We start from the raw sequence: 14,340 nt of genomic DNA on the forward strand, positions 1-14,340 counted from the left end.
CCTGGTGTAGATGCCAACAGAGGCTCTTCTGCAAGTGCGTGCATACATACACACCCAGCACAGCACGCCAGTGGGAGCCCTCCTCTGTCAACACAGCTGTGTCTACACTGCTCTGGCCCTGGGATGGGGAGATCTGACACCCCAGACTGAGGTAGCTGTGCCAAGATCAGTTTTCAGTGGAGACCAAGCCCTAGTTAAATGGCATTCAGCTCCTCCTCCCAAACTGACGCAGCCTGAATTCGGTTTAGCTTCACTCCCTTGCTAAGTGGGTTCACCTCCTTGGGGCCAGGCACCTGCAATACAGATGACAAGTGTCCACCCAGGCAGCTAGGGAGCAATGGTTAATCCCACGTGACGTGTTATTCCTTGAGTTTAGCAAAGCTTTTGATACAGTCTCCCACAGAATTCTTGCCGGCAAGTTAAAGAAGTATGGACTGGATGATTGGACTATAAGGTGGATAGAAAGCTGGCTAGATCATCGGGCTCAATGGGTAGTGATCAATGGCTCCATGTCTAGTTGGCAGCCGGTATCAAGCAAAGTGTGGTCCTGGGCCAGTTTTGTTCAATATCTTCATTAATGATCTGGAGGATGGCGTGGACTGCACTCTCAGCAAGTTTGCAGATGACACTAAACTGGGAGGAGTGGTAGATACGCTGGAGGGTAGGGATAGGATACAGAGGAGACCTAGACAAATTAGAGGATTGGGCCAAAAGAAACTGATCTGATGAGGTTCAACAAGGACAAGTGCAGAGTCCTGCACTTAGGATGGAAGAATCCCATGCACTGCTACAGACTAGGGACCGAATGGCTAGGCAGCAGTTCTGCAGAAAAGGACCTAGGGGTTACAGTGGACGAGAAGCTGGATATGAGTCAACAGTGTGCCCTTGTTGCCAAGAAGGCTAATGGCATTTTGGGCTGTATAAGTAGGGGCATTGCCAGCAGATCGAGGGATGTGATCATTCCCCTCTATTCGACATTGGTGAGGCCTCATCTGGAGTACTGTGTCCAGTGTTCCAAAGAGGATGGATCTAGACTGTTCTCAGTGGCATCGGATGTCAGAACAAGGAGCAATGGTCTCAAGTTGCAGTGGGGGAGGTTTAGGTTGGATATTAGGAAAAACTTTTCCCCTAGGAGGGTGGTGAAGCACTGGACCGGGTTACCTAGGGAGGTGGTGAAATCTTCTTCCTTAGAGGTTTTTAAGGTTAGGCTTGACAAAGCCCTGGCTGGGATGATTTAGTTGGGGATTAGTCTTGCTTTGAGCGGGGGGTTGGACTACATACCTCCTGAGGTCTATTCCAACCCTGGTATTCTGTGATTCTGTGACTCCACAGGCATGCCTGCCTCTGTTCCAGGACAGCCAGTGCCAGGCAGCTGGGCCATGGGAGCTCACTGCCGTGGTGGGGGAAGGCAGCCATGGGGTATGTGCTGGGGAGACCCAGTGCCAGGACCAGGGACTGGACACTGCCCAGACCCCAGGAGGCAGGCAGGCAGCTCAGCCGGAACTGTGACCCCCCCACACCCCGAGCTGCTCCCCACCCTGCATTCCCACCCCCCATGCACCCCCATGCCTTCAGCTGTCCCATGGAACTCCCCGTGACCCGAGCGTGGGGATGCAATGCCCAGCGGGGAGCGCCCCCTGCAGGCCCCACACTCACCTGGAAGCCGTGCTTTCCTCGCCACCAGCTGACCTCCTCCTTGGGGGGCATGTCAATTACCGACACAATGTCTCCAACCTGCACAGAGCAGAGAGACAGTCAGGGGGTTCCCAGCCACACAAGGTAGTGTCCCAGAAGGTTCTCCGGGGATGTGAGCTTCCCTAGGGCAGTGCCCCAGCTTGGGAGGGAGGGAGGCAGGAAGGGCTCCGGTCCTGTGAGCTTCCCCAGGACAGTGCTCCATCTGGGGAAAGGGGGCTCTGGGGCTGTGAGCTTCCCAGGACAGTGCCCAGCTGGAGAGAGGGGCTCTGGGGCTGTGAGCTTCCCCAGGACAGTGCCTCAGGGCTGTGAGCATCCCCAGGATAGTGCCCCTTGGGGGGGGGGGTTCTGGGGCTGTGGGGCCCTCCCACACCGCACCTCAAAGGACAGCTCGTCAGGGGCCTGGGCCGCGTAGCGCTTGATGACGTGGGCAGCCGCAATGGCTGGGACATTGATCGAGGCCTCCTCGTTCACCAGCAGCCGGTTGCCATGATTATCGATCTGCAACAGAGGAGGTGCAAGACTGAGCACGTGGCAAGGGGGAGCCTGGATGCGGCATGGGTCTGATCTGGAGGAGGGTGGGAGGGGGCGGTAGGTGATCAGGGATGGGATGGATACTGGGCTGAGTGGGCTATAGGTCTGATGGGAGGGATATAGGGCTGGGGGACTATAAGTCTGATTGGCAGCGGGGAGGATGGGAGGGGCTGTGGGTCTGATGTGGGGGCAGATGCCGAGTTGGACGGGCTCGTGGGTCTGATTGGGGAGGGGTGTTGGGTGGGATGGGCCATGGGTCTGATGGGAGTCTGTGGGGTTACTGGACGGGACAGGGCCGGGGCAGGTGTGGGGGCAGATGTTGGGAGGGATGGGCCCATAAGTCTGACTGGGGGGCGGGGGGGAACCAGTGCTGAATAGCCCCTACCATTTCTGCCCCCCACCAACACCCCATCTCACCTCCATCCAGGTGAGGACAGGCCCACAGTTAATGTTGCTGTCCACAATGGCTGACAGCTTCTCCAGGTATTGCCGCAGGACTGGGGCCAGCATCTGGGGGGCACGAGTAGAATCAGGGCCTGGCAACCACTCCCCTCATGTCTGCCCCACGGTGACGGCTCGCCTGGTGCTGAGATTCAGCCATCTCTGGGGTGGGGCAGCTGGGGAACAGCTGCACATAATGCTGGCCGGGGACTGCTTGCCTGGCACTGAAATGCAGCCATCTCTGGGGTGGGGCAGTCCAGGAACAGCCACACAGCAACTCCCACAAGCTCTGCCAAGCACTCCCCATGACTCACCTCAGCCTGTCCCCGGGCCTGGCAGGGCGGTGGCAGCTCCGGCAGCTGGGAGAAGCGGCGGTCGAAGATACAGCAGTGCAGATGCCTGTCCAAGCTGCAGAACTCCTCGTAGCTGCGGTGAACAGGCCATGTCTTCCCCTGGGGGGCAGGAGGCAAAGTGGGATGTCGGCGGGGGAGGGGTGTCAGGGTGCTTGCGGGGGATGGGACACTGGTGAGGTGGGGCTGGGAGGTGCTGGAGCAGCTGAGGACAGAGAAGGGGGTGGATCTGGGGGGTCTAAAGAAGGAAAGTGGGTAGCAGTGGCACAGTGTGGGGGTGCCGCTGTGGAGCACGAGAGGATGGACTAAGGGAGGACTGCAGGGGAAAGGGGAGGGGGCAGGTCTAGGGATTCAGGGGTCTGCTTTCCCCCAAAGTAGTTGGCATGGCAGAGGGTACCCCAGCTGGAGAGGAGGGACCTGGGTTGGGAATGGGGGGTCAGGAAGGCGGGGCCCTTGGGAAGATTGGGAAGGGGAGGGTTGGGGGGGGGCACTCACCTTGCAGGTGACCTGGACGATGAAGAGCAGCTCCCTGTCCCTCAGGGTACTGGGCAGCCCCTCCCCTTGCTCGGAGGCCAGCAGGAGCTGTGGGCACACAGCAGGTGAGAAGTGCCCCTGTGGGACCCAGGCATCCAGGGCAAGTTGCCTCCCCGGCGTCACTTCGTGCAGGCTCAGCCCAGATCCCCTGAATGTCCCCTCTCACCCCAGGAGAGAGCCCAAGAGTCCGGGAGTTCAGTCCCACACCTGACACCAAACCTGCGTCTGATCCCCACTGGCACCCAACGTCTGGCTAGCTCCCACCTCCCCAAGGACCCAGCTGTCTGGGAGATGACCGCCACCTGTCCCTGTACATGGGACTCAGGCAATCAGAAAAGCCCCCCAGATTGGACCCAGGCATCCGGGTGATCTGGCATCCTCACCCTGAAAGGACTGGGGCAGCACCTGGGAAGAGGATTGCCCAGATGGGACCCAGGAGTCTGAGGAGAGGGCTCTACAGGCTGGGGGCCGGGGGGACGGAGGTGCAGGAGGAGGGATCCCTGTAGGGGGACCCAGGCATCTGGGATTGGGGCTCCCTGGGTGAGGCACGGCGGTCGCTCACCTGGATGTGTCCAAAGTCCACGGCCTCGTAGTGGAAATGGGCGCATTCAGCCAGCTTGGGGAAATGGGTTCGGGTGATGGATAGCCTGGGGGGAAGGACATCCCACTGAACCTCAGTGTGCCCCACACAGCAACCTACTGTACCCCAACCCTGCTGCAACCCACACAGCACCCCACTGTACCCCAGTGTGCCTCACACAGGACCTCACTGTATCCCACCACTGCTGTACCCCACACTGCACCCCATCCCCACTGTCCCCCAGTGCCCCCCACAGTACCCACTGCACCCCACCTCTGCTGCACCCCATACAACACCTCACTGTAAATCACCCCGCTGTCCCCCAGTGTGCCCCCCACAGTACCCCACTGCACCCCACCCTGCTGCACCCCACACTGAACCCCACCCCTGCTGTCCCCAGTCCCCCAGTGTGTCCCAGAGACAGGGGTGGCTCCAGGCCCCAGCACGCCAAGCATGTGCTTGGGGCGGCAAGCCACGGGGGGTGCTTTGCCAGTCCCCGCGAGGGCGGCAGGCAGACTGCCTTCGCCGGCTTGCCTGCGGGGAGTCCGCCGGTCCCACAGCTTCGGCGGACCTCAGGCTTGCCTGCGGGGAGTCCGCCGGTCCCACAGCTTCGGCGGACCTCACGTCTTGCCTGCGGAGAGTCCGCTGGTCCCACAGCTTCGGCGGACCTCACGGCTTGCCTGCGGGGAGTCCGCTGGTCCCACAGCTTCGGCGGACCTCACGGCTTGCCTGCGGGGAGTCCGCTGGTCCCACAGCTTCGGCGGACCTCACGTCTTGCCTGCGGGGAGTCCGCTGGTCCCACGGCTTCGGCCGACCTCACGGCTTGCCTGCCGAGGGTCCGCTGGTCCCACGGCTTCGGCGGACCTCACGGCTTGCCTGCCGAGGGTCCGCTGGTCCCACGGCTTCGGCGGACCTCACACCTGTGGAAGGTCCGACGAAGCCGTGGGACCAGCGGACCCTCCGCAGGCAAGACGCCGAAGGCAACCTGCCTGCCGTGCTTGAGGCAGCAAAATGCCCCTAGAGCTGCCACTGCCCAGAGTTCACCCCACTGCACCTCACCCCCACTATACCCCACACAGCACCCCACCTCCACTGTCCCCCAGTGTGCCCCACAGAGCACCCCACCCCACTGCACACCACACAGCACCCCACTGTACCCCATTACCACTGTACCTCACACAGCACCCCACCCCGCTGTCCTCACTGTACCCCAGTGTGCCTCACACAGGACCCCACTCTACCCCACCTCCACTGTACCCCACACAGCACCTCACCCCCCATCCCCACTGTACTCCAGTGTGCCCCACACAGCACCCCACCCCTGCTGCACCCCACACAGAACCCCACTGTACCCCATCACCACTGTACCCCAAACAGCACCTCACCCCCCATCCCCACTGTACCCCAGTGTGCCCCACACAGCACACCACCCCTGCTGCACCCCACAGTAACCCATCTCTGCTGTACCTACACAGCACCCCATCCCACTGTCCTCCCTGTACCCCAGTGTGCCTCACAGCACCCCACTGCACCCCACGCTGCACCTCACTGTTCCCCACCCCTGCTGTACCCCACACTGCACCCCACTGTATCCCACCCCCACTGTCCCTACTGTACCCCACACAGGACCCCACTGTTCCCCATCCCACACTGCACCCCACTGTATCCCACCCCCGCTGTCCCCACTGCACCCCACACAGGACCCCACTGCATCCCACTGTATCCCACCCCTGCTGCACCCCACACTGCACTCCACTCCCACCATTCCCACTGTCCCCCAGTGTGCCTCACTCAGCAACCTACTGTATCTCACTCCTGCTGTACCCACACAGCACTGGGTACCCCGATCCCCTCATGGTACCCCTCAAAGCACAGATTACCCCAACATGCCGTGGTACTATAAATAATCCCATTTGATTGAGCAAGAGCCAGGCATCCGCATGGGCCATTCTCTGCTACATCCCCGCACCGCACAGTGGCAGGCGAAAACATCTCAGCACCAGGAGCCCTCGGGACAGGGACAGATCATCTGAGAGAAAATCTTGTAACGTCGGCGCTGTTTGAACCCCAAGTGCCCCTGCCCCGGCCACTGCCATGAAGTGGGGATTTTCCCTTGTTATGTTCTATGTGAGCCTATGTGAGTTTTACTGTTTTGCATGAACACTGTGTCTGCCTCAGTTTCCTTGTGTGCTGCACCACTACCTCGGTGGTGGGAAAAAGAGTGTGTGACTTTGGCTGAGACCTCTGGAGCAGGTGAGGCTGCTCCAGCTGCCACACGTACTATGACCGGTGCCCTTCCTAACATGAGACCAGGAGGGGGATGCAACCAGGTGACCCTTTGGCCGGGAAGCGAGAGAAAGACAAGGAAGAGCAACGGGGGTGTCTGAAGTCGGGTCGCTAGAAGCTGGAAGTGTACTTGGGGGGACTGGAAGAGGGGGAATCCAGGGCATCTGGCCCAAGACTCCCAACATGGTTTTGGCTGAAAGTCACTGATTTCTGTGCTAACAAGCTCTGTTCTACACTGTGTTCCTGTCGACTAATAGATCTGTTTTACTGGCTGCCTCCAAGTCACTGCTGACCGCAGGAGGTGGGGTGCAGGGCCCTTTGCCTTCCCCCAGAGCCCTGCCCGGGCAGACTTGCTGCGGGAAGCGCACGGTGTGGAAGGGGATACTGAATGCTCCAAGAAGGTCAAAGCTTCTTCCCCTGGAGACAGTCTGTTCCGAGAGGTGCTCCCCCTGAGGCCTGACTGGCTTCACATGGAATAGTTCCAGCGCCTGGGTGACTCCATGACAGACGCCGTCTCAGACACCGCCTGGGGACATTGCCTGCCTCCAGATCCAGGCCCAGTGCCGAGCAGAGACCTGGGCGAGGTGCAGGGAAGGGAACAGGGAACGAGGAGAGAGTCAAAGGCCTGGGACTGTTCAGCTTGGCAAAGAGCGGATTGAGAGGGTAGGCCAGAGGGCTCTAAAAGCCTGTCTGGGGTGGGGGGAGTGACGGGGGAGTTATTTACTCCTTCACCTAACATGGGCCAAGGGCATCCAGGGAAATGACAAGGCGGCAGGTTTCAGACAAACAGAAGGACGGACTCAGCACACAGCCAGCCTGGGGAGCTCACCGTCAGAGGATGTGGTGGGGGCCAAGAGTGTAACAGGGTTCAAAGAATGAGCTAAGTTCCTGGAGGAGGGGCCAGGCACGTGCTGTCCCTGAGCCGCTGACTGGCAGCCAGCAGCTGGATGCTCCTGTTCCCCTGGCCCAGGCCCCTGCCAGGCACCGGACACTGGGCTGTCCCAGTCTGGCCGTTCTTATGTTTGTACTTCAATGGTACCCAACATAGCACAGAATACCCCTATATTGCTGTACCTCCCACAGCATGGTGTACTCACTCCCCATGGAACCCAACATAGCACAGGGCACTCCAACACCACTGTACCCCACACAGCACAGGGTACCCACCATAGAATCACAGAATATCAGGGTTGGAAGGGATCTCAGGAGGTCATCTAGTCCAACCCCCTGCTCAAAGCAGGACCAATTCCCAGCTAAATCACCCCAGTCAGGGCTTTGTCAAGCCTAACCTTAAAAACCTCCAAGGAAGGAGATTCCACCACCTCCCTAGGTAACCCATTCCAGTGCTTCACCACTCTCCTAGGGAAAAAGTTTTTCCTAATATCCAACCTAAACCTCCCCCACTGCAATTTGAGACCATTACTCCTTGTTCTGACATCAGGTACCACTGAGAACAGTCTAGATCCACCTTCTTTGGAACCCCCTTTCAGGTAGTTGAAAGCAGCTACCAAATCATAAGAACATAGAACATAAGAACGGCCATACTGGGTCAGACCAAAGGTCCATCTAGCCCAGTATCTGTCTACCGACAGTGGCCAATGCCTGGTGCCCCAGAAGGGTGATGCTAACAGCCAACAATCAAAGTTGATCTCTCTCTATCTGCCTCCATTCTCCTCCTTCTGTCATGAACATAGAGCTAGGGACACCATCGTCCCTTCCTGGCTAATAGCCATTTATGGACTTAGCCACCCGAATTTATATTAGTTCCCTTTTAACAGCTTTATAGTCCCGCCTTCACAACCTCTCTCAGGTATAGGAGTGCCACAAGCTGACTGCATGGTGAAGAAGAACTTCCTTTTTATTTGTTTTAAACCCTGCTACTATTAATTTCAATTTGGGCCCTGTTCTTGTATTGATGGGAATAAGTTATTCTCTCTCTGCAGACAAAGTAATCCCAGTCTCAGCCTCTCCTCATCCTACATGTGCGCAGCCCCTATCATTTTGTTGCCCTCCCACGGACCTCCAATTTTCACATCCTTCTTGTATTTGGAGGCCCAAACTGGACACAGTACTCCAGTGAGGCCCTCATCAATGTCTGAAAGAGGGGAATGGATACATCACCTCCGATCTGCTGGCAATGACCTACCATACAACCCAAATGCATTAGACTTCTTGGTAACAAGGGCACACTGGTGACCATATCCCGCCCGGTTCACTGTTAACCCTAGGTCCTGTCCGCAGATAGCTGCTGCTAGCCATCCAGTCCCCTATTCTGTTTAAGCAGTGCGTGGGATTTCCCCTAAAGTGCAGGAACCTCTGCACTTTTCCTTGTTTGACCTCACAATTCTGTTGGCCCAACCTCTGATATGCAGCCCTCTGTACCTATCCTACCCCCAGCATATCTACACCCTCCCAGCATTAAGCGTAACGCAAACTGCTTGAGGACTGCGCCACGCCAATTCCTCTAGATCATTAATAGAGATATTGACCAACACTGGTCCGGAACCGGGGGGGGGGGAACAAAAAACCCCTTTTTTTTTGGACACTCTGTTTTTGAAACCGCGCTTACCCACTAGCTGGACATTTGATCCCTACCGTTGAGGCCCACGATTAGCCAGCTTTTCCACCTTATAGTCCAATCCTCCAGTCAATATTTCCTTTAACTTCCGGCAGAATACTGTCGGAAGACCGTATCAAAAGCTTTGCTAAATCACGGATCACATCCACTGCTTTCCCCTCATCCACAGACCCAGTTATCTCCTCATAGAAGGCAATTAGGTTAGTCAGGCATGACTTGCCCTTGGTGAATCCATGCTGACTGTTCCTGATCACTTTCCTCTCCTCTAAGTGCTTCAGAATTGGGTACCACCCCCAGGCACCCCAACACTGCTGTACCCCACACAGCACAGGGTACCCCACACAGCATGGGGCACCCCAACACTGCTGTACCCCACACAGCACCAGGTACTCACCCCTATGGTACTCCACACAGCACAGGCACCCCAACACTAACGTACTCCTTACAGCACAGGGTACCCACCCCCATGGTACCGCCCAATGCATGCAGTACCCCAACACTGCTGTGCCCCGCACACTACGGGATACCCAAGCACTGCTGTACTCCAGACAGTATGGGGTACCCACCTCCCACGGTACCGCACACTGCATGGTGTACCCAACACTGCTGTACCCCAGACAGCACAGGGTACTCAGCCCCATGGTACCCGACATAGCACTGGACACCCCAGCACCGCTGTACCCCAGACAGCATGAAGTACCCACCCGTAGGGTACCCCAACCCTGCTGTACCCCATATAACTTGGGGTACCAATGTCCCACAGTATCCTACTCACCATAAGGTACCCAATCTCACATGGTAAGCCAGGTAAACTGACACCCTGATACTCACACAGCATGGGTACCCCAACCCCCCATGATATCCCAAACCCCTGCTATACGCAACCAGGGACCCCCAATCCCTCACAGAATCCATCCCCCCTCAGCTGTACCCCAAGCCCCCAGAACCCATTTCCCTTCTGCTGTACCCCAACCCGGGACCCCAACCCCCCAGAACCCATCCCCCCTCAGCAGTACCCCAACCGGGGACCCCACCTGCAGACAGAACGCTGTTCTGTTGCTATATCCCAAACTCCAACCACCCAGCATACAGCACCCCCAGAATACCCCAAGCACCCACAATACCCTAATCAGGTAACAGCCACGTACCCAACAGCGAGACAGAGCCCAGTGTCTCCCCTTCCTCCTGCTATATCCCAGCCTTGGGACTCCCCCACCACCCAGACACCCCCCTCTATATTCCAGCCCTGGGACCCCCCATCATCTAGACATGTGCCCCTCTATATCCCAGCCCTGGGACCCCCAGCACCTGGACATGCCTCCCCCCTACCCCACAATATCCCAGCTCTCATGGCACCGAGACATCCCTGTCCCCTCACTATACCCCAGCACCCCGGACTCCCTCACACCCAAACACAGCCCATCCTCCCCCCAGGCTATATCCCAGCCCTGGGACCCCCTGCATCGAGACATACCCTCCCTCCCGCTATATCCCAGACCCCCAGGCCTTCCAACACCCAGACACTGACACGGCCCCTCGCTATACCTGAGCCCCTCAGGCCCCCTGGCACAGAAACACAGCCCCATCCCTCCCCTGGAGTTATATCTCTGCCCAGGTACTAGAGGATCCTGTCCTTTCTATTGTTCTTTTAATTGTCTGTTTCTCTAGATGGACTTCCATGGGACACGTGCCCCCAAGTGGGGAGCCTGAGATCTGAGCCCTCCCCTCCCACCAGCAACCGGCCAGGCCACGGGGACCCCAGCAGAGAACTCACTTGCTCCCCAATTGCATTGACAGGCCAGGCACAAGTCACGCCACACTCACCACCAGGGACCCCGCTCCAGGAACAGGGCTCCCCTTGCTTACCGCTTGGGGGCTTTCCCCTTGACAGTGGCGGCTGTGTTCCCCAGAGGGCGGAGCGGCCTATCCCCTGTCCTGTCCAGACTGTCCGTGCTGCGGGCCTGCAAGGGCAAATCAGACAGACCTCAGCACCAACTTACCATCCCCCAAAAGGAGCCCAAAGCCGAGTTGCAGCCACCTCAGGGGGGAGAAAGCTGGGGAGCAGCTGCCCATAACACTGCCCAGGGACAGATTGTCTGGTGCAGAGATGCAGCCAGCTCTGGGGCAGGGCAGCTGGGGAACAGCTGCACATACCACCACATGGGGACGACTTGTTCAGTGTGAAGATGCAGCTAGCTCTGGGTTGGGGCAGCTGGGGAACAGCCGCACATAATGCCGCTCGGGGACAGCTCACCCAGCACTGAGATGCTGCCCCATCCCAGAGGTGGCTGCATCCCTGCTACATGACAACTGTCCCAGTTCTCCCCCCTGCACCGTGTAATCCCATCTCCTTTGGCTTTAGCAACCTGCGGAGCAACAATCTCCATGGATCCGGTTTCCTGTCAATAATTCACACCCAAGCTGCCTGCTCTTTGCCATGACCCCCACCCTTTCCTGCAGCTCCCTGTTTTATCCAGCTCCCATCACTCCCAAGTCCCTGGCACTGTCCAGAGAGATTGGGGGATTGCTGGGAAAGGGACATCTCCCCTCCTATCCCCAGCAGACCGATTTGGGGGCAGGACTTTGTTGAGGGGTGGCGAGGGAGGGGTACTGGCACGGGCGGAGGCAGCTCACGAGGGGTAGAAGTCACGGCACCCGACACCCCCAAATGCATACGGAGCCCCAAACGGCACCCCAAAATCCAACCCAATCCGGGGCTGCATCAGAGCTGGTGTCCCCCTAGAGGGGAAAGACCCCGTGCCCCATTCCCTGCCCTGGGGCTGGATCGGAGCCCACGTCCTCTCTGTCAGTTGTATGGAGGCACCGGTTATTGACTGTGGGGGGAAGCCCCCAATGGCCTCAGAACCGGGTCAGGCCCTGAACCCCGGCCTGGCCCTTCTCTCTGAGTGGGATGGGTGAAAGGGGGGGTGGGAGTGGGGGATGCCATGGTGCCCATGAGGGGCTTAAGGCGTCCTGGCGCGTGGGTCAATCTGGTACAGGAGCGTGCGGAGGGGCAAGATCCGCTAACCGAAGCAATAGCATGGAGCACCTGTGCTGGTCCCTCTGTGCTGTAACCGGCCCAACACGCTCCACTGCACCATCTGGGGAAAGAGAGACAATGAGAAGCGACACAATGTAGCCACAGACACAGGAACGCGATGATAGAGAGAAAGAGGACAAAGGGTGAGACAGACACAGGAGAGTAACCCCCATGCACGTTCCCTTCCCATCCCCCCGCCAATGAACTGACCCCCAGAAACACCTGGCCATATCCCTGCTCCCCCACTGCCTCCCTTCCTCCCACAAGGGGTTGCGTAGCAGACACACACGTCCCACTCCTGCCACCTCCACGTTGGTGGGCGGGGTTTAAGACACGTGGTGGGGGTTACATAACAGCTTCTTGCAATGGCCCAGTTCCTCCCACAGGGACCCAGGAAAAGCACAAGATGCCTCCCATAACCCAGTTCCCTCTTCCCCAGCCTGGCTGCCCCCTAGATCATTCCCTCCTCCAGCCCAGCTACCCCCCTTATCTCCCACCCCCTATCTAGCTGTACCTCCAATCCCTGCCCCTTGGCAAGCTGCTCCCCCATAACCCACCCCAGCCTATCTGGCCCCCTTATAACCCACCCCAATAGTTTGGGGTTGGGGCTCTCTCCCACCACAACTCTGGTGTGTGTCCCCATTTCCCCCATCTAGCTGCATCATTTGGGGTTAGGGGGATGAATATCCCCCCACTGGATTAACAGAGACCCCCCATTTCCTCTGCAAAAGTGGAGAGCATAACCCCTCATGGGGGGCTAAGATTGGGTGCCAGGCGATTTCAGGCAGAAATACAGAGCAAGGCAGCTGGAAAAATTATAGCCCCCCTCCCTGCAAATAAAAACTGATGAGAGAAACCAGGCATCCCAAAATACCTACAGCGTGGGAGTGGCACTGCCAAATCTCGGAGCTTTTACAGGGGTGATTCCCTTGGCCCCCAAAAAGAGGATTTTGGGGATGAGAGGATTTTGGATCTGGGATTCCCTGCAAAATCTCTCCCCACCCCACACACAAACACGAAACTGAGAGAGGTGTGCACTGTGGGGGTGGGGATCCCATACACATCTTTATGGTCAGGAAGGTTTATGGGGGAAAGGCCCCCCATCTGAGAGCTGCCCCGAGGCAGGATTGTGGGGTATGGGGAAGGAACCCTAAATACACATTGGAATAGATCCCCCAATCTGAAAGACACCCCCAAGGGGGATTAGGGGTGCAGGGAAGGAGACCCTAAATATATATATATAGGGTTTGGGATGTGGGTGGGGCTAAGGAACAGGTGCATGTGAGAGGAGCGTTGACGCCGGGGCCAGCCGAGTGGGGGGCCAGCATTTTGGGGTGGGTAGAGGGTTAAACAAACATGGGGGCACAATCCAATGGGGACCCCTCCCCGTCAGCCCAGACAATAACCCCCCGCCACTTACCACCATTGTGTCTCCGATCCGCTAGGAGAAGCCTGGGGTGAGGGTCGAAGCCATGCGGAGGGGGCCGGCATCTAGGGGGGCAGGACCCCCATCCGCAGCACCCCCCCCCCGGGAGGGAGCGTGGGTGGGGGCGGTCAGCTCCCAATGGCCACGGGGAGAGAGAGGCAGAATGGGGCGTGAGGGTGGGGAGAGGAGGGGAGAAGACGCACACGGGGAGCGGGATACGGGCGGACACAGGCACGGAGGGAACAAGGGCAGCGCCTACCCCAGAGCAGAACCCAGCCGGGCTCCGAGCCGCGCAGGGGGAACGAGCGAGGGAGGGGCGGAAGGAGCCGGGCGGACGGAGGGAGGGGCGGGGGGGGGGCGAAGCCGAGACAGACAGGACCGGGAGCGGGAAAGGGCCCCCTGAGGAGGGAAGGGGGCAGGATTTCCGAGTTGCTTTTCCCCCACGTCAGCCCAACCGGGAGGGGCGTCCGCGGAGGCCTCGGCCCCGGGGGGTGGGGGCTGGCACGGGCAGGGGAAGGCCCCCCCGCGGTGCCGGCTGTGTTACGTCCTATTGAGTTTGCAAAGGTGGAACAGCGGCGTAATGGGCTGGGGTGCAGCGCTGGGCAACCCGCACAAGGGGCTTCTGTTAGCCCGCCAAGGAGAGAGACCCAGGAGTCCCAGCCCCGTTCTACACCCACCGACCCCTCCCCCCCCGAGCAAGAGAGGGAAACCCGGCGGGTCGAGCTCCAGCCCCCTGTCAAACCACCGCCCACTTTCCCTCCCCCTTCCCCCGCCTCCCCAGAGGGAAGGACATAAACCAGGGGAGGTTTCGCCAAGCCCAGCCCCCGTCTTCCTAACCACCAGGACCCCCACCCAATCCTCTCTCCCATAGCCAGAGAG

The 14,340-nt window shown here is 58.9% G+C and overlaps 1 protein-coding gene across 1 annotated transcript in view; it reads right to left on the reverse strand.

Moving 5' to 3' along the window:
- The window catches only part of LOC116839066 (rho GTPase-activating protein 33), a 49,363-nt gene that overhangs the window by 28,330 nt on the left and 6,693 nt on the right, over positions 1–14,340 (reverse strand). Inside the window, exons 3-9 of the mRNA XM_075071157.1 lie at positions 10,862–10,956; positions 4,114–4,198; positions 3,513–3,599; positions 2,982–3,119; positions 2,644–2,736; positions 2,071–2,193; positions 1,657–1,734 (exon numbers count right to left, since the gene is read on the reverse strand). Of these exons, the coding sequence (XP_074927258.1) occupies positions 1,657–1,734; positions 2,071–2,193; positions 2,644–2,736; positions 2,982–3,119; positions 3,513–3,599; positions 4,114–4,198; positions 10,862–10,956 (699 nt within the window). The remainder of the gene's footprint in view (positions 1–1,656; positions 1,735–2,070; positions 2,194–2,643; positions 2,737–2,981; positions 3,120–3,512; positions 3,600–4,113; positions 4,199–10,861; positions 10,957–14,340) is intronic.

This window comes from Chelonoidis abingdonii, chromosome 11 (assembly GCF_003597395.2).
Source record: "Chelonoidis abingdonii isolate Lonesome George chromosome 11, CheloAbing_2.0, whole genome shotgun sequence".
In the NCBI taxonomy this organism is placed as follows: Eukaryota; Metazoa; Chordata; order Testudines; family Testudinidae; genus Chelonoidis; species Chelonoidis abingdonii.